The 25,663-nt window shown below is 39.4% G+C and overlaps 1 protein-coding gene across 2 annotated transcripts in view; it reads left to right on the forward strand.

Annotated features, from left to right (window-relative positions):
• The window catches only part of LOC149251682 (glutathione gamma-glutamylcysteinyltransferase 1-like), a 404,629-nt gene that overhangs the window by 146,758 nt on the left and 232,208 nt on the right, over window positions 1-25,663 (forward strand). For both annotated transcript variants that reach the window (XM_089459521.1, XM_089459522.1), the window contains exon 5: window positions 10,515-10,566. In XM_089459521.1, the coding sequence (XP_089315647.1) occupies window positions 10,515-10,566 (52 nt within the window). The remainder of the gene's footprint in view (window positions 1-10,514; window positions 10,567-25,663) is intronic.

The raw sequence follows: 25,663 nt of genomic DNA on the forward strand, positions 1-25,663 counted from the left end.
TTTGCTGTAGCAGATAAATTGTTAAGTTAATTAACGATTAGGAGAAATAATACCAATTGCTGCATTAGAATTCCACATTGGATTTTTCACAGAAGTCAGACCATGTAAATGTTCAACCATTTTGATGGCTCCTTCAAATTCACACTCCTCATAACCATATAGATCATAGGTTTCCCATTGTTCTTCTACAATGCCTGCGATAGATACCAGATTTTCAACGTTTTTATCTTTATTCTCATGAACAATAATTGAGGGCCAAGCTAATACAGCCCAAATTTCATCCTTCTCACGAATTTGATCAGAATCAGTCTCGAAACTGCCCTCCCTACTTATTGACAACCTTCCTGCATTCATGAGATTGCCAAGTAATCTAGCAACCCCGATGTATTAAAAAATAGGATCAGCAACTTCTACAGTGAAATTGCCAAACTTGGTAATCCCCAATCTAGATAAATACACATCTGAATTATTTGCCATTTGGATTTTTGAAATGGATTGAGTGCTCCCATACACTGTTGATGATATTGGCGATATTCGAAAATATCGTGATATTTTCGGCAAAATGATATATCGCCGAGAAAATATCGCGATATTTTCAAAATATTGGCAAATATCGGCAAAATATCGCGATATTTTGAAAATATCGGCAAAATATCGGCTATGTTTAAAAATTTGAAAAAACTATTTTTTATGCTTGCCGATATTTGCCGATATTGCCGATAAGATATTTTCTGGACCCTCGCCTATATTTTGCCGATACCATATTTTCAACACTACTCCCATATATTTTGTCAGTAATAGAGTCAGGTGCAGGCTGTCCACTACTGTAATTAAAGTTTGATACCCCAGTCAATTTTTGGTCCTCCAAGATTGTGGCTTGCATCCATAATAAAACCCCCATTAGACTCATGTACTGCAGGTGTTGACATTAGTCCATCCCAGGTGATTGGAGGTGGATCATATTCCCGCCTTTTTGGGGCCATGAATGCTTCTTGCTGAATGGGATCTGCAACTTTTCATTGATTCTGCCATTGTCTTAAGCCAAGATTCAAGGTACCAAACTCTTCCTTAATAGCCTGCACATTTCCGTATGCTTGAAGGATCTGCTTTCTCAAAGGCATCCATTCCTTGATCCAAGAATTTACTACGTTCTTGAATTTCATCAATGTGGCCAAATGTCTCCTTCATATTATGCAGCAACTGTTTTTCTTCCTCTATAAGCATACTGTCATGCTCAACTCTAATTTGCGCCTGGGGTATTTTCTCATCAATTTCTTCTCACCTTTATCTCTGTCCAATATTGTTATTCACAGGATAAACAGTTAGGTTCCCCCTTTTAGAAGAAATATCCAAGTTAATGAGACCTTGCCGGAGAGATGAGTTGGGATTCCATTAGACCGTAGACTTCAGTATATCAGATGCTAGCTCAAGCTGGCTCGGTAATCTCTCTAACCTGTACTTGAGTAGACATTATCCTGACTTCCCTTTATTCAACCCTGAATCTTCAACCTTATAGGAGCCTCCATAAATTATTGTCTTACTGTGCCTTCCTGTTCTCACTTTTGCATGTTTTCTCACAATTTCTTTAACTTCCTTCTCTCTTCTAGTTTGCATGGCAATGTGGCTTTCCTTGAAGATTCAATTCCTATTAATGCTGATGGAATGCTCATACCTATTGCGTTTCTTCTTACCAAGTGCAAGCAGAGAAACTGAGTGCTCTTTGCTTCCAGAAGAACAATCGCTTTGGCCAAATAAAGGAGATGATTGATGAGAATTGTGAGGCCCATCAGCGTGCTTCCCACAACTACTTTCTTCCCTTGATAAATAAGCATGAGGCCGACTTTTTGGAACCATTTCCTTTTCAGCTTCAGATTTCCTGTCAGGTTCAGCCTGGAAATGCTCAAGGCCTTGGTTCTCAGGAAGATGATATGAAGATGGTGGCAGAGCACTATTGCATGTGGATTGAAAGCCAAGAGCAAATTTCCTTTTCTGACCTTTGGTGTCAATTTGTGTGCACTCTTCTCCACTACCATGCTTATTCATATCAGCCAACATAAACACCCTTGTCACTGAAGGAACACCTGAATCAGCCCACACTACATTGGACCTGACATGTTTACTTGGACCCAGAATTTCTTGTAGTTTACAAATAGATTGGCTGTTACCTTTACCACGAAATACCCCCTAAAAATAAAATTTCCCATGAATAATCTGAAAATGTTCTGGTAACTGGATAGAGGAAAAGATTAATAGTTCCACACTATCCAAATACATCCTTATTGCCAGATCATGATTATTTTCCTCCAAAAGCTTCGTGTATGAATTCTGGCATCTTTTATCTTTTGTTGGAAAGAATATAGACCCATGTTTTCATTTGTAGGGGGTCCTTTATTGAACCGTTTTGGCCATGCATTGCACCACTATACTTGCTCCATGTGCAGTTGTGGACTGAACCTTTCTGTCATTTCATAAATTTTTGGAGATGTTTCATTAGATGGATGTGCCAGTATTCCATCACAAACACAACGTCCACAGACACTACCCAAAACTTCAAAAGCTCCCTTCCATAAATATTAAAAACTGAGACTAGGGGATTGCCAGTGGTTTATGATGTGGAAAATGTGTTAGACTGGATATGCCCATAGAGGATGACAAGCTTCTTGGTGTACCAACTCATTCCCATGGATAAGATGGATCATTCTACATCGCTGATGAAGATGACAAATTTATTTCCAAAGAACTTGTCATGGAATGGGCCGTCTCTGCTGCCACCCCTCTCTCTTGAATGAAATTTATAGGGGCAGGAGTTGTAGTTCCAGGCTCTACACAATTATCTTCTGTATTAAGTAGAGTTTCAGAATGTTTGCTTGGGGTCTCTGAGCTCCATCATGCAAGCCCATTGCATTTGCATCTAACTTCTTTCCTTCTACCTATAGTGGCAAAGTAGTTTGTTTGATGATGTTATTATCACTCTCGTAGGCTGGTTCATTTACATTAATGATTAGTTTGCTTTGCCTGGAAAGCTTTGTCAGCATAGCATGACAATTTTTTTATCTATATCATGCTTTGTTATCTTGCTATTACTCTCCTGAATTAAGCTGGTCCGCAAAAGGAGTCACTATGTCGGGTAGGCATCCAGTGACTGGTTGGTTAGTGCTTTGAAATTGCAAGGTTTTCATTAGAACTTTCTCAACACTAACAACATTACTCTGCCCCTCAGTTCTAGGAAGACAAACCCCATTGCTTGATGCCAATATTTGGTGATCACCATGAACTGAATTTGACCTTTTGAAAACATCATTAAGAGATATGGGGTCATTGCAATCACTTTTATCCAACATCAACTTCTTACTTGACAAACCTATAGACTTCATCTTTGGCATTATGTCTCTACAGTCCTCATTTACACTTCTAGAAAATTTGAATCTTTTGTATTGTTACCCAGTTCAAACCCCTCTGTATTGCCCTTTATCAATTTTGTGCTTTTTTTAGTTATTTCGATATCCTTCCTACTAATAGCGGGTTGAACATCATTTATTCGATTCCCAGACTTATTCCCATCACTATTATAAGGTGAAGATTTCAAGTATCCCATATGACCAGGTTCAAGAGATTGATCTCCTTTATTCTTTTTAGGAGGATATAGCCAAGACCAATCATTTGGGCGTGCCTTCGTCTAGGCTTCAGCTTCTCTTTCTAGGTTCTTGTGATACTCTTGACACTTCTGCCACGACTCTATGTACTCCTTGCCCAAAACTGATTCTAGTAGCTTCAAACAAACCTTCCAGGCTGGCAGGAGAGCCAACTCTGATACCACTATAGTGTCCTTGAGGGATTTTTTCCCTTAGGGCTGTAAACCACAAGATAATATTGCACCAAAAATAACATCTTCTACAATCTTTGCCAATGACAATTGAGATGCAACAATGAACAAATAAGTGACATTAACAATATATATCAATTTGTAACCCCTATGGATTTGCTTCCTATTGTAGTCATAACACTAAACAATTGAAACAATAGACTGCCAGTCTGCCAGGGATTTGACCCACAATCCTTCAGTATTATCACAATAATTGAAGTACAAATGACTGCTAGGTTACTAGTTATTGTAGACTGCTAACCTGACCTGATTTTATAGTCAACTTCAAACATTAGTCCTCTAGCCAGACTTGTCACTGGTTGTTGGTTGCCACTGACTGAAGCTGTAGAATGGCCACATATGATTGAATCAACAACCCAAAGGGGTCTCAGAACCTTCCTGCACTGCTTGACAACCACTCAATATATAGATCCAGACTTCGGCCTGATTTTGACCCTGCAGTCTGCTTCATTGCTTTCAGATAGAACCTTCAAAATGCCTCATTGCCCCCACACAAAAGTATCAAGATGTATGTGGATGTCACAGATTTGTCTCCTCAAGATAATCAACCCACAAATATTTTCTTGCTTGCCAAAACCAGATGAAAGATAGAGGAATAGAGAAAGATAGAAGGTTAGCTAGGGTGGGATGATGGGATCATCTCCCCCAAAACTAACCAAGAGAAAAGGGGTCTTAAAATCCTCAGAGCCTCAGACTCACAAGAATAGAAATAACCCAATCCATAATGATGATAAAAATGATTCCATCTCTCTTATTTATAGATTCCTCATGGGTGTCTCATTTCCATATTTTGATGTGAGGGGTTACAAGTTTAGCCCCCAATTCTGGCTTTTTGTCCCAAATACCCCAAATTTACTTAATGTTTGCCCAAAACATTGGATAATGGGTTTCCCCTTTTATCAATAACCATAGCCTACAAGGTTGGATAGGTTACTTCGTCCTCCCTTGGGAAGTTAATCAATAGGGAACATTACAAATGTATCAGAGTACAGACTGATTATGCTACTATTCGTTGAAGGATTATCCGAACCCTACATGGTTGGGTTAAGGCCTTCAAACCAGAATCTCTATAGGATGCTATCATCAAAACTCAAGACATGGAGAATGCGGTACCAAAGAATAAAATTCTCTCCTAAACCTTTCCTTAGATGAACAAATACAAGGATCCCTTCCAGAAGGAATGGAATGGGAAAGAATAATTGGATGATGAGACTAGGGAGGAACTCTGCATTAGTTGTAAAGAACCTTGGGAAATTGCTCATAGGTGTGTACGGAAGTGCAAGGTGCATTGCATGAGGTGCTCTCAGATAGTGAGGGGGGAGAGGAGGCAATGTAGGTGCACGACGATGAGCATAGCGGTATGGATGATAAGCAACAATGTGTGGAGACTAAGGGTGGAACTATAGCTTCTCTGTTAGGCATCCATAGATATCACACTTTTAGGGTCAGGGGAGTAGTACAAGGACAATGTGTCATTGTCTTGATTGATGATGGGGCAATCCACAACTTCATTGACGCAACATTGGTGGCCAGAAGAGGCATTCCCATAGAAGACTTTGAGCGATTCAATGTTGTGGTAGCTTATGGGTATGGTATGGCATTGACAAAAAGGGTTCTACGATTGGAGTTGACGATGAGTAACTACATTATGATCAATTACTTCTATGTGGTTTGTTGCCTCAAAATCTAGCAAGTCTTGTGAGAGGCCTCGCAAGATAAGGGCTAAACCACAATACAAGAAAGGGGTGGAGGGAACTGTCACCTCAACACTTCACCTCCTGCTCTTTAGTGGAATTTCACAAGGGAGGCTTCTCGGTAAAAGTCAACTAACAGATATTCTAAGTCAATAGCTCAAAGGTGTTTATTTTAATAGGCTTAGATAGGGTACTTTGTTAATTTTAGATAACAATGGTATGTTCTATGCTTGCCCAATTTACTTCAGTGTTCCTTTAGCAACACAAACAATTTCCAATTATTTATAGTAGCAATCACATTAACCATTAATCTGTTAAGTTTAGGTATGTTCTATGCTGAGAGCAAATTTACTTCAATTTTCCATATTAGCTCAATATCAATTCCAGATTTGCAATCGCATTTAGCATGATGGTAAAATGTAGACAGAACATAAACATAAATCGCAGAAGACAAGCCAAGACAAGAGGACACAAGATGTGACGCTAGCCAGGGACAAACCCCAAGGTGGGGAAACCCTTGATCAATTCTTCTTATGTTCTTCAATAGTTCAAGTTGTCTGCCATGTCTAGTATATCATGTCACTGGGGAGACTACCCTGTCATGGATACTATGTTTTCCATGTCATATAATATATATACTGTCTGCCATACCAAAATCCTGTCAGCCATACCATGTATATACATGTTGTTCACTATCTGCCATGTCAAAGCATTGTCTGCCATATCATGTATATACATGTTGTTTGCCATACCATGACACTGTCTGCCATGTCAAAGAAACATTGTCTGCCATATCATGTATATACATGTTGTTCACTGTCTGCCATATGTTGTTTGCCATACCATGCCATACACAGTGTGATGATAATATATAATGCAAACAGAGTGCAATGCGAGTTTATACAATGAGTGCGATGTTAATTACAAATCACAGAGTATACCATACATATTGAAATGCCATACATGTATTACAGTGTGTTGTAATTACATACGTTCTACGGAAATTTGATGCTAGCGTGACTGTGCTTTTCAGCGAGTCACTGGTTATTCCATATGCGGGCCAGAGATTATGACATACACGGATATACCTTATGCGAGCCAGAGATTATAATGAACTCGATCATACCATATGCGAAAAGGGATCTCTCTTCATGACAGCGTCAAGATCTAGGGCATCTCTGCTAGGGCAGCGTATCCTCTCTAGATCTCTCCTCCCACCAAAACCCAAAGACAAGTGGAGAGAGATCACAAGAGATGATTGTCTAAATGACTAGGAGGCCACCTCTATTTATACTAAAACGTTGAGGACAAGTGGGGGCAATTTGGTTGTTGGCCGACCTTGATGAATTGTCCCATAACACAAATAAATTCATATCTCCATGAATACATGTCGGAATCAGATGATCCTTAGATCAATCCTACACCTCTCGATGAGAGGTATCCAAGAAAAATATCAACTGCCATAAATAAGTAGACTCACATGGAGTTTGGCCCTAGTTGCCAATTTTAACACTCCCTCTCAACTAGGGAGAACTCCATCTGCTAATCCATCTGCCAGACTGTACTATCTCTGCCATCAGTGCCCTGCACCGCTCTGCTGAACTATGAAGAAGAAGTTATTGAGAATGGGGGCTAAACTTGTAACCCCTCACATCAAAATATGGAGCATTGAAGGTAGCATTGCACTTGAAAACATCATTGGTTGGTGGTAGCATTGAAGGTCACTTGCACTTGAAAACTTGAATGAAGTTAATCTTTTCAATCTTCTCATTTTCCTAGATTGACCTAGTAGTCACATTGAAGATCATTCTCTTACAATCATTGTAAGCTCTAGGCCTCGCTTGGATTTTCCCTAGGTCTCTCTATTGGTGTTAAAACCTTGTATGGTTATCATCTTGCAAAGCCCTTAGAGAGGTCTCACCTCTTTAGGTAGCCCTAGGTCTAGGAGTATATCTTGTAATTGAATAACCTTTTCTCCTAGGTCTAGGTCTCCTCATAAGCCTTTCTTGGAGAGCCATTAGCTTCTTCTTGAAGCATTGAGCTATCATTTGAGCCTCTCCTTGTAATGGGCCCAGGAAATCACTTCATACCTTGCCATTGATCCTATTTTTCAAGTGATTTACTTTTATACTAAGACTCTTCCCATCGGTGAAAGTCTGTAAAGAGCAGGGGACACTGACTGAAGTGACAGTGGGTTTGTGTTTCATTGTTACCATTTGGTCTAGTAGTTGTCCCTTAGGTACCTCTCCTAGGAGCCCTGCTAGATTGAGCGGTAATAGGTCCCTAAAGGGAAATAACATTTCCTTAGTCCACCCTTCAATTGATAGGTGTTAGTGAATAATAATGATGGTACAAAGGTGAGAAGACTTCATGGCCAAGTGCCATGGTCAAAGGGACCAACATGATGGGGATGCACATCCCCAGTGTATAGATGTGAGGAGGGAGCAATCGTGGATGCATGAGTTACCAACTTGGCATTTGTTTTACCACCCATCTTTGTGTGCCTTTTACTTTTGCTTTATTTTTCTTTGTATTACTGCTTATAGCTCAAGGGTTATAACTTTCTTTGAATGATGTATAACAATTGTATTACGCCATAAGGATTAGTCATTTCATTGCTCATCAGGGTTGAGACATGCAAGGGTTCCTTTTATTGTTGTAATGGACCAATATGTGTTGAAGAATCTAGGGCATCTAGGGTAGGATGAGATTCTTCTGACGATGATAACTATTTGTGAGGTACTTTTAACATTTTTTTTATTGGCACAATCTTCTGTTATTGTTATTAGTGTGTGTTCCCTTACTTCATCAAACAGTTACCAAAAACAAAAGAGACAAGAACACAAGATGTTGGCTCTCAGCTAGGGTAAAGCCTTTCTCTCCTAGAGAGGAAAACCCTTTTGCAAATTTCTCTTATTGAAGCTTCAATTGACAAATGCCAAACCCTAGACCCTTGACCAGTAGATCCTCCAATCACAAGACACAATTTCTCTTTTGTACCTTCCCTTATGTTCAATCACAACCTTCTTCTGCACTGCATCTTGATCTCTTCCTTCACACTTCCTCTGGCAACTGATGGCACTCTCCTTTGCTCTTTTTCCGACAACTGCAAAAACCCTAGATCTCCTTAGAGACCTCTTTTTTGGTGCCTTACTTTCCTTCGCTTGGCAATCTTCCTTCTCCTTGATACTTAGACTAGAGAATTGAGGCTCTTCTTCCGATATATTTTTGAGTTAGAGGTTGATCCTCTTAACCCTACTGTAGATTTGATTTCTTCGCACGTGTGGCTAATCTAGGGCTTGAGATAGGTCTTTTTACTCGCTCGCTTCCTTCACTAGATGTGTGACCTCCTTCGCTTGAGATGGAGGCCTATTTGGAGTATCTTCTTAGCCCAATCGAACTTTATTATGTTGCTGCACTTGTGACTGCAGAACTGCCCTCCTTTCTTCACACGTGTGACAAAATTAGGCCCTAAAACAGTCCTCCCAAACTCGGTTTCTACTTTTCCTTCTTCGCTGCCCTAGAAGCACCTTTCTTCTCCTTTTTTGCACCTCTTTCTTGACTCTCTTCTTTGCTGATTTCAGAGATCACTTGATGGTCTAATTGTGAGGTCGAATGACCCTATATATAGGAGTTTGTCCCTCCTATTTGGGCCGACTTGAGCTAGTGAGGCCAACATGTCCTTAAGTGCACCAAAAATTCATTTCTTTGAGCCGACTTGAAGAGGAGACTTGTCTTTGCTTTGGAGGATCTCTTTGACATATTTCTTTGACTCTAATACATAGATTTACATAGTGTAACATGCCCACATGGGTCTTCAACAATTACATTGACTCTTTGACTTTCCTAGAAGCACTTAAACATGTGCTTGACCTATCAAATGGGCAAGAAACCCATTCTTGATAAAAAAAATAATAATTCTTTTCTTTTACAAGTAAAAAGATCAAAATTACATTTATGAAGACCGAACCTAGTTACACTTTCTTCAACAATATGTGCTCAAGAATCGGGTGATGGCCATAATGAGTGAGGTAGAGCTTATGCTAGGCTTCTGCCCATTCACTAATATGTATGCCCCAACCATCTTTTTCATTTTGATATTCTTTTTATTTTATTCTATGGCCATGATATGCTCTTTTGTTTCTTTTAGTTGCATCAACCTCCCAGGGCAAAGTTCCGAGCTTTACGCATGCATGAGGATGTATGGGTGCCAAATCTTAGAGAACCAATGGTTAGTTGAACCCAAAGAATGGATGTGAGATAAGGGCTTGTAATATATGATGGAAAGTAGTAAGTATGCAATGGGGATAGATGGAACTACAGTATCTCAATCAGGGCTTCTTGAGTAGTGCCCCTTCTATACCCATTGGGCTATTAGGGGAGGTCTCATTGGACTAGAGTCAAAGATTAACCCCCTTATTTAAGGTGAGAGAACAAGATCACAGTCAAAACCCTTCTTCCAGTTCATCCCATGATCTATATCAAATCCCCAAATACAAACGAGCATAAGCACCCTATTGAAAAATGAATAAATTACCTTTTGATCAGAACCCCACCTTCATCCATGTGCTCTTTCTAGATGGGTGAGAAGCATATGACTGATGCAGGTGGCAGAGATATGATGGCATGTCATTAGCTAGTTAAGCTACTAGTTTTGATCTTGTCCTAGTTAAGCTACTATAATGTTTTCCTTGACTATTAAAGATCTTAGAAAAAGGGATAATGCATTCACTATATATATGTATAGTTAGCTAGTGTTTTATGTTAATTTTGCTGCTTTGTGAGATTGGTATGATGTTACTAAAGAGTATCCTAACAATGTTACTAAATAGTCTCTACCTGATATTTTATTTGATTAATACTCTCATACTGCTTACATGTAAATTTTTAATTTTTTTTTTACAAGTGCCCTAAAATGATCAAGCTATGCATCCTAGGTTTATGTTAATCTCCAAGCGTGGCGAAGGTCCATCCTTACTTTATACACTGGTAATGAAAGCAGACCGAATGCACTTGTGATTTTGAAAGAAATTATTTTATTTGTTTTCACATTGTTTCTTACATTCTTCTTATCATAAACATTGCATATTTGGTTTGCTTAAATATTGTGCACAAAATATCGTGTTGATTGGGATCCTATAGCTAACCTAACTGTAGATCATGAATGGAAATATAGAACAAGCACAACAATCAACACAAAGACCTAACGAAGCCGATGATAATCACATGAAGAAAAGAAAGAGAGTTGAAGTGCAATGCTATATCTCCCATTAACTTCCCCAACAAATATAGTATAACACATAAAAAAATAATCGGTTCTCACACTGTCAAAGACCCATTTAATTATTTATATAATGTAATATTATGCATGTAATAAAAAGGTATGAAATTATATAGATTTATCTTTTGACCAGTCGATTTCTGGTCCAATTGGCTTCCATGTTGTTGTTTCATCTTCCCAAAACTGGATTGCAATAGGTCTTCAACAATTTGTTGGCATTCACATTATCAAAATCCAGAATCCATTTATGACACTTGTTAAGATTTGCAACTGAACCTTGGAATCCACAACAATGTCAAAATCCCCACAGCAAATCTCTACATGTCCACAACAACCTTGAACTCTGCAGCTTTGCACATCCAAAAATGGCCCACAACCTAACATTGTGGGTCTGCAAAAATTCTTTACAGCTTGAACTCTATCCTTGCGGGACTTAGTAATGGATCAAAATAATCACAACCTCATCTTGTGCATCTTTAACTACCCTCAATCCCTATTTACTTGTAATAGATATTTGATTGTTTTTTAAAATTTGACAGCTATTTACAGTATAATATTAAATGACGTGTCAAGGGCCAAGGCTATAAGTTGTTAGGGTACCACCTTTGTGGCCTGAAACACATGGATACAAGCAACTTGATATGATGGGATTAGCAGGATGCAAAACTTCTCAAGCTTTACTGGGGTGTAATGGTTATATCTATTATTTTCTACATAATGGACAAGTTGGGGTGATAAATGCTATGCAACCAACGAGATCTTCCATAGGAACCCTTCTTTGGTGGTTATTGCCACATGGATGTTACCCACCATACATGAGGAGATTGCTTACGTTGACACCATCCCTTCACAAGGAGATTGCTTACATGGACACATGTTATCAGCTTTAGTGCCATTGAATCTCTCCTAACATAATGGTGAGAATGAGGTTTTGTTAATATAGGTTATAATCCATCTCTTAACCTAGTTGGATTTCCATTACCATGGCGTGTGACCATCATGGATAATGGATCTAACATGCATACACACATGCCTTCATAGACACATAATCTCTAGGCAAGTAATACCAAAATTAGTGGACAGAGTCACGCATGTTATGGAGAAATATCATTCTCAGCAGCTACGTGTATGTATACCAACTGGAACAATCATGTCTATAATATTGTGCAAATTAATACATCACCCTATTCCAAATTTTTCTATTGAATATGATGATGAAAGTATGGATGCAATGATATTAAAACTCTGTATGTATATGATTTGGATCTGATAATTAATTGCCACATGCACCATAATTATAATTATTTCCATTGTACCACAAGGACAAGGACATGCTAATAAACCAGTCTTTAATCAAAATCAGGTTATATGTATTTATATCAGTATCTATATAAGGGAGAAGGCTAAAATGCACTGAAAATTCTCCAGAACTGTCTTTTGGCCAAGCCTTGCCTTATTTAGTGAAGTCCGCCCTATTTCATGGGTTGATTTTCTTACATAGTTTTTTCTAGGATGCCACATTGTTGGAATTGATTCTCTATTTTTGGAAGCAAAATATTCACATTAGGATATATCCAATCAATGGGACGCTTTCTTTTGAAAATGAGTAATGAAAAATAGTTAATTCACTTGACAAAAAAATATGCAACTTAAGTGTTGATGCTTTTGCAGCATTGGGCAGACATTCTCCCACGGGGTCATGCTGATTTGACTAGGGGAAATGATACATTCACCGATGGGGTGTTAATTTTTGAGTTAACATGTTCTTTGCATAGAACAGTTACTTTAGGAATCCATATTAGCCCAATTTTCATTAGCAATCACATAAGACATTATTATCATAATAGTGACCGAAGAAAGAACATAGACAAAAGGAGCATAAGTCATGCCAAGACAAGAGCACAAATGGATATGTCTCAAGCCAGGGAAAAACCTCAAGACGGGGAAAACCCTTGATCAATTCATCTTATTATTAATATCAAATGTTCAGCAGAGAAAGTACAATGATTAGAGACAAAATGCCTTGCCAATTTGAGGATCCAGAATGAATTTCATTGGACAAGTGAGCAGCCCAAAACTGTAATGTTATCATTCTGTCAACAGTGGTAAGTTAGGGTTTCTTACAGTCCACTCTAGTTTCATTCAATTGACCCAGAAACCCTCCTTTAAGTTGCAGCTACTCTTGTCAAGCAAGAGGCTGTCCATGGGTGGCTGGTCTGATCCTTCTGTGGCTGACCTGACCCTTCTCGGACCCTCTGTTCTGACCTGATGCATGCCTGCGGACTTATCTGTGGAGATGGCTCTGAAGTGTGGAAACAGAAAGGAGATATTCTTCCTTAAATAAACATGACCAGATCCAGAATTTACCCATACAAATAGTCTTGAAAACCTTGCGGCTGATTATCTGAGGGAACTCGGCCCTTATGCAGAGAGTAACCCAGAAACAAACCTTCCTCAGACCTGTGACTGTCCTACTTGGAGAGAGTCGGCCCTAGAGCAGAAGATAACCCACAAACAATCCTTCAACCTCCTCCAAGACCACGGCTGCCTCAGACATATTTTCCAGCAAGTTGATGTGTCCAAAATGAGGGAGAAGGCTCCTCTATATATACAATTCGATGGGGTTGAAGAGACGTGACTTTTGGGTTTATTGAGCCAACATATAGGGGAGGCCGACCTTGTTAATTTTACATAAATTCAAAATCACACTTCTCCTTAACCAAATTCAATGATCTTTAGGTCAATTTTGGTCCTCTCGAAAAGAGGAATTTAATGCCATAATTATCTTCCCCAAAGGAGCTGTCCAAAGTGGAATTTGGCCCTAGTTGCCAATTTTAACACTCCCTCTCAACTAGGGAGAATTCCACCTACCAATCCATCCATCATCAATCATCATGCCATCCTATTGACATAAATCATCTCTGTATCTCATCTCTGCTCTGCTTTTCTAAACACTGATATGAATAATAAAGAATAATCAATCAAGAGTGAGTCACAAGACCTTGCCACTCTCCACTGACAAAAGTCAGTCCACATAACCAAAGGGTGAACTCTAGTTATACTTGATCCCAAGTGATCAGGTTGAAGAAACATCATTAGACATAGGGAGTACGATAGTACACGATGCGTCCATCAGTAGTGCTATGGTCCTAGACCACTTTTCCCAACTCATTGGCCAGATGAGAGGTACTTCACATGTGTGTTGGACTACATGGGTAGGATGATGCAAGAACATTAGTAGGGAAAGAATATATCACATGTTGCTCACAACCACTCGTAGTGAAAGGGGAAACCACATCCTACAAACACATGTCATAATCACACGTAGGGAAAGGATGAACCACCTCCTACAGTCACATATCACAATCATCGTAGGGAAAGGATAAACCACATCCTACACGCATGCAAAACACTAAGAGTAGGGAAAGGATGAACCATGTCCTACATGCATGCAAACCAACAATAGTAGGAAGGATCCTACACGTGGGGAAAGGATGAACCACATTCCACCGACATGTCAATCACAGATCATAGGGAATAAGCATCCTACATGTGGGGAAAGGATGAACCACGTCCCACTGACATGTCAACAGATGTCTATATGCATCTCTTACTAGGGTATCCATAGGAGAAGGTGAACCACTCATCCTATGCATATGTTATCAACAATATGGGAAGGTGAACCACTCACTCTACACATATGTCAATCACCATGGGGTATCAGAGTGGAAGGCGAACCACTCACCCTGTACACAACTCACCAAAAGGGGAAGGTGAACCACTCACCCTATGGTTGCTCATAGCTCAATAATTATCCCAAGCCCCCAGGAGCTCCCAAAGCTCAATGTTCAATTTTAATCAAGGATCCCTTCATATAGGGAAATACTGCCAAGCTACTTTTTGAAAGTCAAGACTAGATCAATGGGAGCCTCATAGCAAACATATTGATTTACAACAAAGATCTTGGTAGCACTTAGCAATCCTTAGCTTTTTGCATTTCTTAATGAAGAAAATATTTGACTGATCTTACTCCCTCTTACCCAGGGAGATCATGGCCTAAACTTGTCTTTCCAAGGCGCACAATGTTAACCTGCTCATCATGAGACCTGTTTATTCAAACATGCCATAAGACAACAATGCCCTTTGCTGTACCATATGAAGTGGTATGTGAAATACAAGATTCTAGGAATCTTCTTCTGCAATATAAAATGGCTCACTGAAGAGCTAACTTACATCACTTCATAGTAAGTCAAGCTAACTGCTTTTTGCATACAGCCTAAACGAAGCTTCAAGACTTCTATCTTTCATGAAATGAGATGAATTGTAGCATTTTACTATTCATCATACTGTGCTTCAACAATTTTGATAGTGTACCTCAGAGCATCTACAAGATGTCTGGATTAACAACTTTCCATCAACTCCCTCTGAATCATAGCTCCCTCTGAATATTTGAAAAGAGACCTTGCCCAATGAGACATCTGCAACTGGTTATTAGTCCACATGGACAACCTTCTTGAAATAATCAATGAGTTATTAATCCATTCAACCATTTCTGCATGAAGAGGAGCTGGCACGTGGCTTTTCTACTTCCTTTGGTCCTCTTGAAGATATGGTCGAATAGGGTGGAGGAAGACTGTCATCAACTATTGCTTAGGTTTAATAACATCATCAAGAAGAAAGGACAAGATCACTACAACCATCTCCTTTCCTTGGTGAAGCCTGTAAATGTAGGCTTGGACAGTACCTACTGAAGTCGTATCGACAGAAAAATATTTCTTAATTGATTCAACTCTTTTTCTTTGTATTCCTCTAGAGATTCGGATATAGATATACCCACAATATGGTAAGGGTCTATCAGAGATTGAGTAAAGTGCACATCCCCATTTCTTGCTATCTGCTTTTGTACTTTCTGAAACAAGATGCCAAGACTCCTAAGGTACTTCACCCTTAGTTCAAGGTGTCAAAGTCGAAGGCACATTCAACTATTATTGTTGTGAGAATGCTAAGGAGTCAAGATGGTTTATTTTCAATAATGCCTTCCAGGTCTTGTATGTTGAAAAGTGTAACTAGGTTCGGTCTTCATAATGACATATAATTGTGATTTTTGTAAATGATGTAAAGAAGAAAATAAAATTACTATTCGCTTGCTTCATGGGTTTCATGAGCAAGGGATTTTATTTTTAGATGTCTCCCATTGTGAGCTTTTAGGATTTGTCAAAAGAGTCAATGTCATGAAGAACCCTTCTTGGGCATGTTACAATGTATATGAGTCTATAGGATTGTCAAGTAGCCCTCCAAAGACAAGCACAAAATTCTCCTCTTCAAGTCGGCCTCAAGTTAAAGTGAAGAACTCATGTCGGCTTCACCTAATGAAGACACACCTATTCGGATGCACATGTCGGCTTATTTATGTAGGACAAACCACTATATATATGTGTGAAGGGTCTTCACATTACCACAAGAAACAAGTTCAGATCTCTCTGAATTTGGGTGACCTAGTGTAGAGACAGGTTCGGATATCTCTGTGATTCGTATAGGAGACTACAGTGACACAGTTCAGTGAGGAGACTACAACTCGGTGTTGAAAGGAGACTATAGTTCGGTGAAGAGTCAAGGAGTTCGATTTACCTTTGTAATTCAGATCACAGTTACAGTGACAAGAATTTCGGAAAAGGAACTCAGATAGGTGATCTTATCTTCAGTGCTACTACAACAAGAGTTTGTAGTATACACACAGTAATGAAGTCTCACCACAGTGATACAATCTCGGTGGAATCTCAGTAAAGGTCTCGATGCTACCTTAAAGGAAAGATATCAGTGCTATCTTAAGAAAAAGGACTTGGTGCCATCACAGAAGTAAAGTCTCGGTAATATGACAGCGAGGAGGTCTCACGGTAAAGGAGATCTCGGTGGTGACAATGTCTTGATACGAAGAAGGTCGAAGTGGAAGAGGAGTCAAGAAGAAGGTTGACTGTCAAGAGAATTTGTGTCTTGGTCTTGGAGTGGCAAATAGGTCAAGGGTCTTGGTCTTGGTATTCGTCAATTGGAATCTCTATAAGAAGAATTTTGTGTGGGTTTTCCTCTCAAAGAGTGAGAGGTTTTGGCCTTGGCTCATAGCCTACATTCTGTGGCTCTTGTATATCTTTTTTATGCATTGGTAGATGTTTGATAAAGAAGAATAGTAATAACCTAAGTAAGAAGAAGATCCTAATCTAAACAAATAGGAAACACGCACAAGCAGTTACTAATTAAGGAGAAATCACCTAATTTATGATGCCCTAGATTTCTTAACAATGTAAACTGTTATTTAGGAAACGCCTTGCCTTGAGGCGACAAATTGGAGATTTTCTTGGTATATTTTCAACTGAGATCACAATTGGGCTATAATACAGTTTTGTCCAGCAGTCATTGATTCACAAATTTATGCTTGATCTGAGGCTATAAAATATGACTCCATACTGTTACCATTGTCATATCATCGTTGTCACCTTTGTCATGTTTATGTTGTCAATTCTGTCGCAGGAGCGCTGTAATGAGAATCATGTCACTAACATCAAGAAGTAGAGATCACTGCGTCATACATGTATATCATTAACAAAAACCCTTACAGAATTAGGGTTATTTCCTCAATTGAAACAATCATCAATGCAGCGAGATCATCCTTAACGTTTTATTACCATAGCAAAGATCACGATCTCATGTTACTGTCCATTCATCTTAAGTCATAGAGAATGAGCTACTATAGGTTGTTGGGGCTTCTAGAAAAGCAATGCCCTAGAGTATATAATACCACAATAGGCAACGATGACACCGTGAAAGCTGAAACAAGTCATCAAAATACTGAGCAAGATACTGTTCACTGTGCGAGCCAGAATATTAAACATCGAGCTATAGACTCACGTGATAACACAATCTGTCATATAATTTATCCGAACCATGGAGACAGTGTGATTGTTCAGACAACGGATGGAAGCCTTAAAAAGGTATCAAGATGAGGAACCAACAATCAAATTTGTGTACAACCTTTAGATCTCACAATGTTCTGAGCCATGAAAAGGAATCACGATGCATATAGTGGAGAACTGTGCCAATTACAAGAAATGCGAGACCTGTGTCTTATATCAATGCAAGACCATAAATGGAAACCTGTGCCATATACAGTGATTCCAAAACGAGACCATTTACTATTCCAGAGATGCGAGAGATCAACAAGGAGTGATAACAACATTTGAAGACTGAGAGCATTACAATGATGCAAATTCAATCATAGAGAAACCAAAAGCGAATCCATATTTAATAAAGACCAAATCCATTAAGCAATGTCATAGGGTGAGAGTTTCGAGGCAATAAGAAATGTGAGTGCTTGTGCCAGAAAGAGATGCGAATTCTTGATCCAAGAAGAGATGCGAAACCCTGAGTCTTTTCGTAAAATTAGATAGTTGAAAATCTCAAAACTGAGACATGCCATTCCATACTATAATGCCATACAACTGAGATGTCATATCACTATGTTGCCAAACAAGTCTTAATTGTGATGATAGTGAAGTCATAACTACGATGCCAATGAAGGCCATCCATACAACTGTGATAAGACAAACCATACCACTGATCTGAGATGGACCGTAATACTGTTGTGAGGTCAACTATTATGAGACGAGACATAGAGATGCCATTTATACAACAAGATTTCAGAACAGTGTAAAATGCCACAGTGAGATTATATAGATCAAAGTCTCTGTACAATTTATTGTGCAAAAGTCATCAAGGATTATAGTAATGCAGAAAGATAAGCGCGACACTGAGGTAGGTGGGATCACATGCGATTACAGTGATGCTGAGACTTTGACTAGTGAATAGAGACCATCTAGTAATATTCTCCCAAACATATTTATTATTGTGATCATTTGACTTACTAAATGCAGAGATATGAGAACAAACGCAGGGATATGAGACCTATGCCATAGTGCCATAAGTGAAGGTAAGATCCTGTGACACTGTCATGCGAAGATAATCCCCTGAGCCAAGCCATGCAAACATAGACTCTAACCAAGTGAAGATGCCATAGAGCGAAATCTGTAACATCTCCATCCTCCGTGAAACTGTCACTGCTAGGGAAATCTTTAGTAGCAGATGCTTTTTCCATGATTTGTGAATTGAGGTGTTTCCTACGAGCTTTTGGAGATTTCTGGTCTCTCTCATCATCAAATAAGTGTTCAACTTTATACATTTCATCTCCTTCACTTCGAACATGTTTGTATACAAGGGGTTCAACACTTGCTTTTAAACTCGAGGCATCCTTTTCACCGAGTGTACCTTGCAGAAACTCAAATCAAGTGTGTCTTGCCTGCTGTCTATCATTGCCATGCCAAAACCAGTGTAGCTTGAAAGTCAGATTGACAACACTGCATGAGACAGAGTCGATTAAAGCTGAGAGCCAAGCAAAATTCCCAAACGCATTGCCTCAGTACCATACGAACCTCAGAGAATCTGTCATTCGAAACTCTTGCTTGGGCTTGACTTCTCCTAGCTTTGATACCATGTTAATTTTTGAGTTAACATGTTCTTTGCATAGTACAGTTACTTCAGGGATCCATATTAGCCCAATTTTCATTAGCAATCACATAAGACATTATTATCATAATAGTAACTAAAGAAAGAACATAGACAAAAGGAGCAGAAGTCATGTTAAGACAAGAGTAGACATGGATATGGCTCAAACCAGGGAAAAACCTCAAGACGGGGAAAACCCTTGATCAATTCATCTTATTATTAATATCAAATGTTCAACAGAGAGAGAAAGTACAATGATTAGAGACAAAATGCCTTGCCAATTTGAGGATCCAGAATGAATGCCATTGGACAAGTGAACAACCCAAAACTCTAATGTTATCATTCTATCAACAATGGGAAATTAGGGTTTCTTACAGTCCACTCTAGTTTCATTCAATTGACCTAGAAACCGTCCTTTCAATTGCGGCTACCCTTGTGAAGAAAGAGGTTGTCCATGGGTGGCTGTTTTGATCCTTCTGTGGCTGACCTGACCCTTCTCGGCCCCTTTCTTCTGACCTGATGCATGCCTGCGGACTTATATGTGGAGATGTCTTTGATGTGCGTATACAGAAAGGAGATATTCTTCCTTAAACAAGTACGACCAAATCCAGAATTTACCCATAGAAATAGTCTTAAAAACCCTGCGGCTGATTATCTGAGGGAACTTGGCCCTTATGCAGAGAGTAACCCAAAAGCAATCCTTCCTCAGACCTACAACTATCCTAGTTGGAGAGACTCGGCCCTAGAGCAGAAGATAACCCACAACCAATCCTTTGACCTCCTTCAAGACCACGACTGCCTTAGACATATTTTCCAGCAAGTTGATGTTTCCAAAATGAGGGAGAAGGCTCCTCTATATATACAAATCGATGGGGTTGAAGAGACGTGACTTTTGGGTTTTTTGAGCCGACATATAGGAGACGACGACCTTGTTAATTTTACATAAATTCAAAATTACACTTCTCCTTAACCAAATTGGATGATCTTTAGGTCGATTTTGGTCCTCTTGAAAAGAGGAATTTAATGCCATAATTAACTTCCCCAAAGGAGCTGTGCAGACTGGAATTTGGCCCTAGTTGCCAATTTTAACATGGGGCCATGTTGATTTGGCTAGGGGTGAATCAACATAGCAAACTCAATTGATCTTTTGTAGTGGAAGAGAAATTTGGCTAAGAAGAAATTTGTTTGTCTGGATATTATCTATACCATTTCTATCTCTCTTCGAGGCCACACATGTGAGAAGGACGAGTTTGACCAAGTTGCTTTGACCAAAATTGACTGCAATTTGTCGAGCCTTGACTGCCGGTACACGTGGGGAGAGTTGACCACAATTTGACTAGATTTGACTGCAACTGCATGCATGAATAGTTGACTATAGGCTAAAAGTTTGACTACAGTTGACCATTGATTTTTTGATTGGTTTGACTAGAAATGACCAATAGTAGTTTGACTAGGTTTGATTGGTATTTTGACTTGTCAAATTGGCTCAGACTTTTAGACAAATTTTGTTTTGTAAACCTTGCTGAAAAGGCAATTTCTCCTCAGATCAGAGTATTGTATTCTATTGCACTTGCCATAGAATGTCAACATGGTATCAGAGCTTTGTTGAAGTTCAACCATTAATTTTAACCTTAGAATTCAATATTCAATAACTTGTACAAATTTTAGATCTCTTGTCAAGATGGTGCCTAGTCATAGAGTAGAAGACAGGTTGTATGGTGCTACAAATTTCAGATTTTGGAAGTCAAGGATGCTCCTTGTCTGATGAAAATGAGATTCATATTATGGGAAGGAGAATGCCTTAGAACCACAAGATGCTAAGGAGAAAGCCAAACATGAGAAGAATGAAGCAAAGGCTAAGAGGATCTTGATAGATTGCATAAAGGACCACTTGATTCGACATGTTGTTGAGTTGAAGATTGCAAAAGAAATGTATAATGCCTTTGTGGGATTGTTCAAGAGTAAGATCACTAGAAGGAAATTAGCCTTGAGGGATCATCTCCGTAGTATCATGATGTCTAGATCAGATTCAGTTACCACTTATCCCATGAGAGTCTCCTAGTTGATAGATCAACTTAGAGTCATTGGAGATACCATTGATGATGCAGATCTTGTTACAATGACTCTTAATGGATTTCCTCCTTCATGGGATCCATTTGTACAAGGTATTTGCACACGAGCTGAGCTACGCAAGTTTGATCAACTTTGGATTGGTTGTGTCCAAGAGGAGGCGAGATTGTTGTCCAAGAACAAGTTGCAGAGACCTCAAGATGATGAAACCCAACCCTTGCAACTCATGCAAGGAAAGGAAAGAGAAAAAGAAATTTTGATAAGAAAACTACAGGTGGAAGACCAGCTCCAGTTCTAGATCAGAACAAGAAGGATCTTTCAAACACAGTTGCTTCTAGTGTCATACATTTGGTCACTATGGCTTCCAATGTCCTTAGAAGAAAAATAAGGGAAAGCAGAATGCATCAACAACCGATGTATATGATGGTGATGAGCATCTATCAGAAAAGAAGACAATAATCTAAACTTGATGAGATCGCAGATGGATTTCGAAAGGAAAATTTCTATCTCTGCTCTTATAGGAACTATTACAGATAGTAGTGATATTCGGTTAGTGGACAATGGTGCTTCCAGGCACATGACAGGTTCAGGAGATTCTCTCACAGATTTGACAGAGAAGGATTGACCATTGCAGGTGGAACTTGGAGATAATGCCAAGTATGCAATGAAGGCAGTTGGGACAACATCGTTTCAGTTGGAGTCCAGAGATTCTTTACACGTGAGAGATGTATTCTTTATACTATATAGTAGGATTGAAGAACAACCTGCTCTCTATTTCAAAGTTGGAGGATAGAGGTTACAAAGTTGCATTTGTAGATGGTGAGGTTCTTGTATGGGCTAAGGGCTTGAGCATAGACTCAGCAAGAGCGATTGGTGTTCGAGAGGGAGGACTGTGAAAATTGTTAGGACATCCAACCCAAGCATTGGTACATGACAATATTAGTTTATGTGAGTTATGACATCAAAGGTTTGCTTACCTGCATATAGGGATTTTCCATCATTAAGGAGGATTGTTATAGGTGTTCGTGAGCTCTAGGCAGAGCATGAGGGTGTCTGTAGGGGTTGTGCACTTGGCAAAAATGCCAAGGGATATTCTCTCATCAGTGATAGTAGGTCCAAAGAGATCTTGGATCTAGTGCATTTAGATGTGTGCAGATCGATGATAGTATCATCTTTGGGTGCCTTCTTGTACTATGTTACATTCATTGATGATTTCTTCTGAAAGACATGGATCTACTTTGTGAATACCAAGGATGAAGTCTTCAACAGGTTCTAGGAGTTCAGGGCTCAAGTAGAGAACTTGACAGGGAAGAAGATCAAGGTTTTGAGGTCAGATAATGGAGGAGAGTATACTTCCAAGGACTTCAGTGATTTCTGCAAGGAGGCATGGATCAAGAGGGAGTTGATAGTTCCTTACAACCCTCAGCAGAATGGGATTGTGGAAAGGAAGAATAGGTCCATTGTGGAGGTTGTCAAGGTGATGATTCATGATCAGGATTTAGCCATGTTATTATGGGCAGAGGCATCTAGCACGACAACTTTTGTTCAGAACAGGAGTCGTTGCTAGATATTGGAGGACAAGATTCTTGAGGAGGCATTCACTAGAGTGAAACTAGAGGTCATTCATTTGAGGATCTTTGGTTATCCAATATACATCCATGTGCCCAAGGAGAAGAGGAAGAAGTTAGAACCTTCTAGGAAGAAGGGTACTTTTGTGGGATACAAAGAAACTTCGAAAGCCTACAAGATATACATTCCAGAACAACATCAGATTGAGGTTAGTCGGGATGTTACTTTTGATGAGGAGGTAGCCTTCAGGAGGTCTAGACTCTAGAGAGTCTCATATGGAGATTGAGAGTGAGGAGTAAGAGGCTCCGAAGGATGTGGCGACAAATCTCTCTAGTCTTGTTGTTCATCCTTTAGAATATCAGGAGGAATCAGTAGAGCCAACATAGCCAGTGGACTTACCTAGAGATTTTGCAAAGACTAGGAAGAGGCCAACATGGCTTTGTGACATTTTGCAAGATGCAACGAGGGATGCAACTCCTAGTGTTACTTTCATGGAGAGCATACTACCATAGAGGTTCTCGAATTATATGGCATTGATGTGCCAAATCATTGATTCCAAGCCTTCCAGTTATGTGGAGGTAGCAGGCCAACAAGTTTGGAAGGATGCCATTGTGGAAGAGTATTAGTCCATCATGTATAATGATGTGGGAGATAGTTCCAAGACTAGAGGGTAAGTCAGTAGTAACTTCCAGGTGGATCTAAAAGATCAAGCATGCAACAAACAACAACATTGAGAAGTATAAAGCGAGGTTTGTGACGAGAGGGTTCTCTTAGTAAGAGGGAGAGGACTATGAGGAGACTTTTGCTCCAGTCAACAAGTACACTTCCATCAGGACTATTGTTTCTCTTGCTTTAGTTATGGGTTGGAGTTTACATCAGATGGATATAAAGACTGCTTTCCTCAATGGTGTGATTGAGGAGTATTAGTTTTTGGTAGCATCATATGTGCTCTAGCCATGAAAATTGGTGGAGAGGCTAAGGCACATGAGTTCTAACGAACCCAGAAATTGTTTGGTGAAATTCCACCCAGATTGTATTTTATTAAAATAATTAATATTTTAAATGGGATTCCTAAGTCTAAACTTAGGAAAATTAAAGTATTAATGGGTATTAGTCAAAATATGGGTGAGAATGTTCTAGAAAGCGGATGAAGTCAAGTTTTTAATCTTAGCCGTTGATTAGAGACTTAATCTCGACTATTGATGTCTCAACGAGAAAAATATAAGGAGGCTTGAGGTTCAGTTAGAAATACACATAGAGAGAACAAATTGATCTGGAGTTTGATTTATGGGGTGAGGAAGCTAAGAATTCGAACTGAGTGATCATTCTGCAGCAGAGGGGTAGGGATAGTTCGAGAGTACTGGACAGAGAGGCGGAGAGACACTAGTGGAGGCAGTGCAATAGCTAGAAGGAATGGCGTTGGGCCAATTTGGGCCCACGCAGAGCTAGATGGGTCAGCGCAAAAGCAGAAGCTGCCCTCACGTAGAAAGCCAGAAATCCCGGAACAACCGGGAGAGGTTGACGCAGAAGTTGCAAAGGCATAAGAGACAATGCAGAAGCTGACGCAGAGCCTGCAAGGTTGACGCAGGGCCTACGCAGGGCCAATGCAGAGATAGCTGGGGTTAGTCAGTTCTGCTGCCAGATCAACTGGAATCTGCCGGGTGAAGTGAGGTAAAACTCACTTAGTTTTCCGCCATTATATTTTCTCTGTCACTAGTTTGTTAGGAGCAACCAACATTGTATTCATAATTACTGCTTAATAATAGAAAACCCTCAGAGATGTTGCAGTGGTTTTCCTGCATTAGGTTTTTCCGGGGACTATTTTGTCCAAAAATAACTATCCTATGTATCTTGTTCTTTGCTCAGTTTTCTGTTTGATGTAATCAAATTTAAAGTAGTGTAGGCTGTAGAAGTAATTTGCCTTAGTAATCAAAAAATAACTTAATAATGTATATTAAAATGAAGTAGGAGAGTAAATTCAGTTTTTGCTGTAGTAGGGGTTCCTTGGACTAGGAAGTTTCACGAGGAGGAAGTCTACATAGAGCAACCAAAAGGGTTTGTGATACATGGAAAGGAGTCCCATGTTTGTAGATTGAAGAGGGCTTTGTACGAACTCAAGTAGGCATAGAGGACATGGTATTCCAAGATTAATGGAAACTTGATGAGTTTGGGCTTCACTAAGAGTGATGCGGATCCTGACTTTTACTTGATGGTTTTTGATGGTGATCCTTTGATCTTGGTGCTGTATGTTGATTATTTGTTCCTTAATGGGGTAAAGAGGTTCATTGTCGGGTGCAAGAGGGAGTTGGCTTCAAAGTTCGAGATGAAGGATCTTGGCTTGATGCATTATTTCATGGGATTGGAGCTATGGCAAAGACTAGGTGAGATCTTCTTTGGACAATGAAAGTACACAATGTAGATTTCTGGTAGCATCAAATGTGCTCTAAGCCTCAAAATTTGCAGGGAGGCTAGGACACATGTATTCCAAAATACCCAGAAATCCTTTTGGGAAATTCCACTTGGAGACAGTTTTATTAAATAATTAATTATTTTTAATGGATCCGTAGGTCTAAATTTAGGAAATTAAAATAATTAAAGGGTATTAATTAAACTCGG

Source organism: Pinus tabuliformis, chromosome 7, assembly GCF_031772625.1.
Source record: "Pinus tabuliformis cultivar Carrire ecotype Pingquan chromosome 7, CPIR1, whole genome shotgun sequence".
NCBI classification, from domain to species: Eukaryota; Viridiplantae; Streptophyta; class Pinopsida; order Pinales; family Pinaceae; genus Pinus; species Pinus tabuliformis.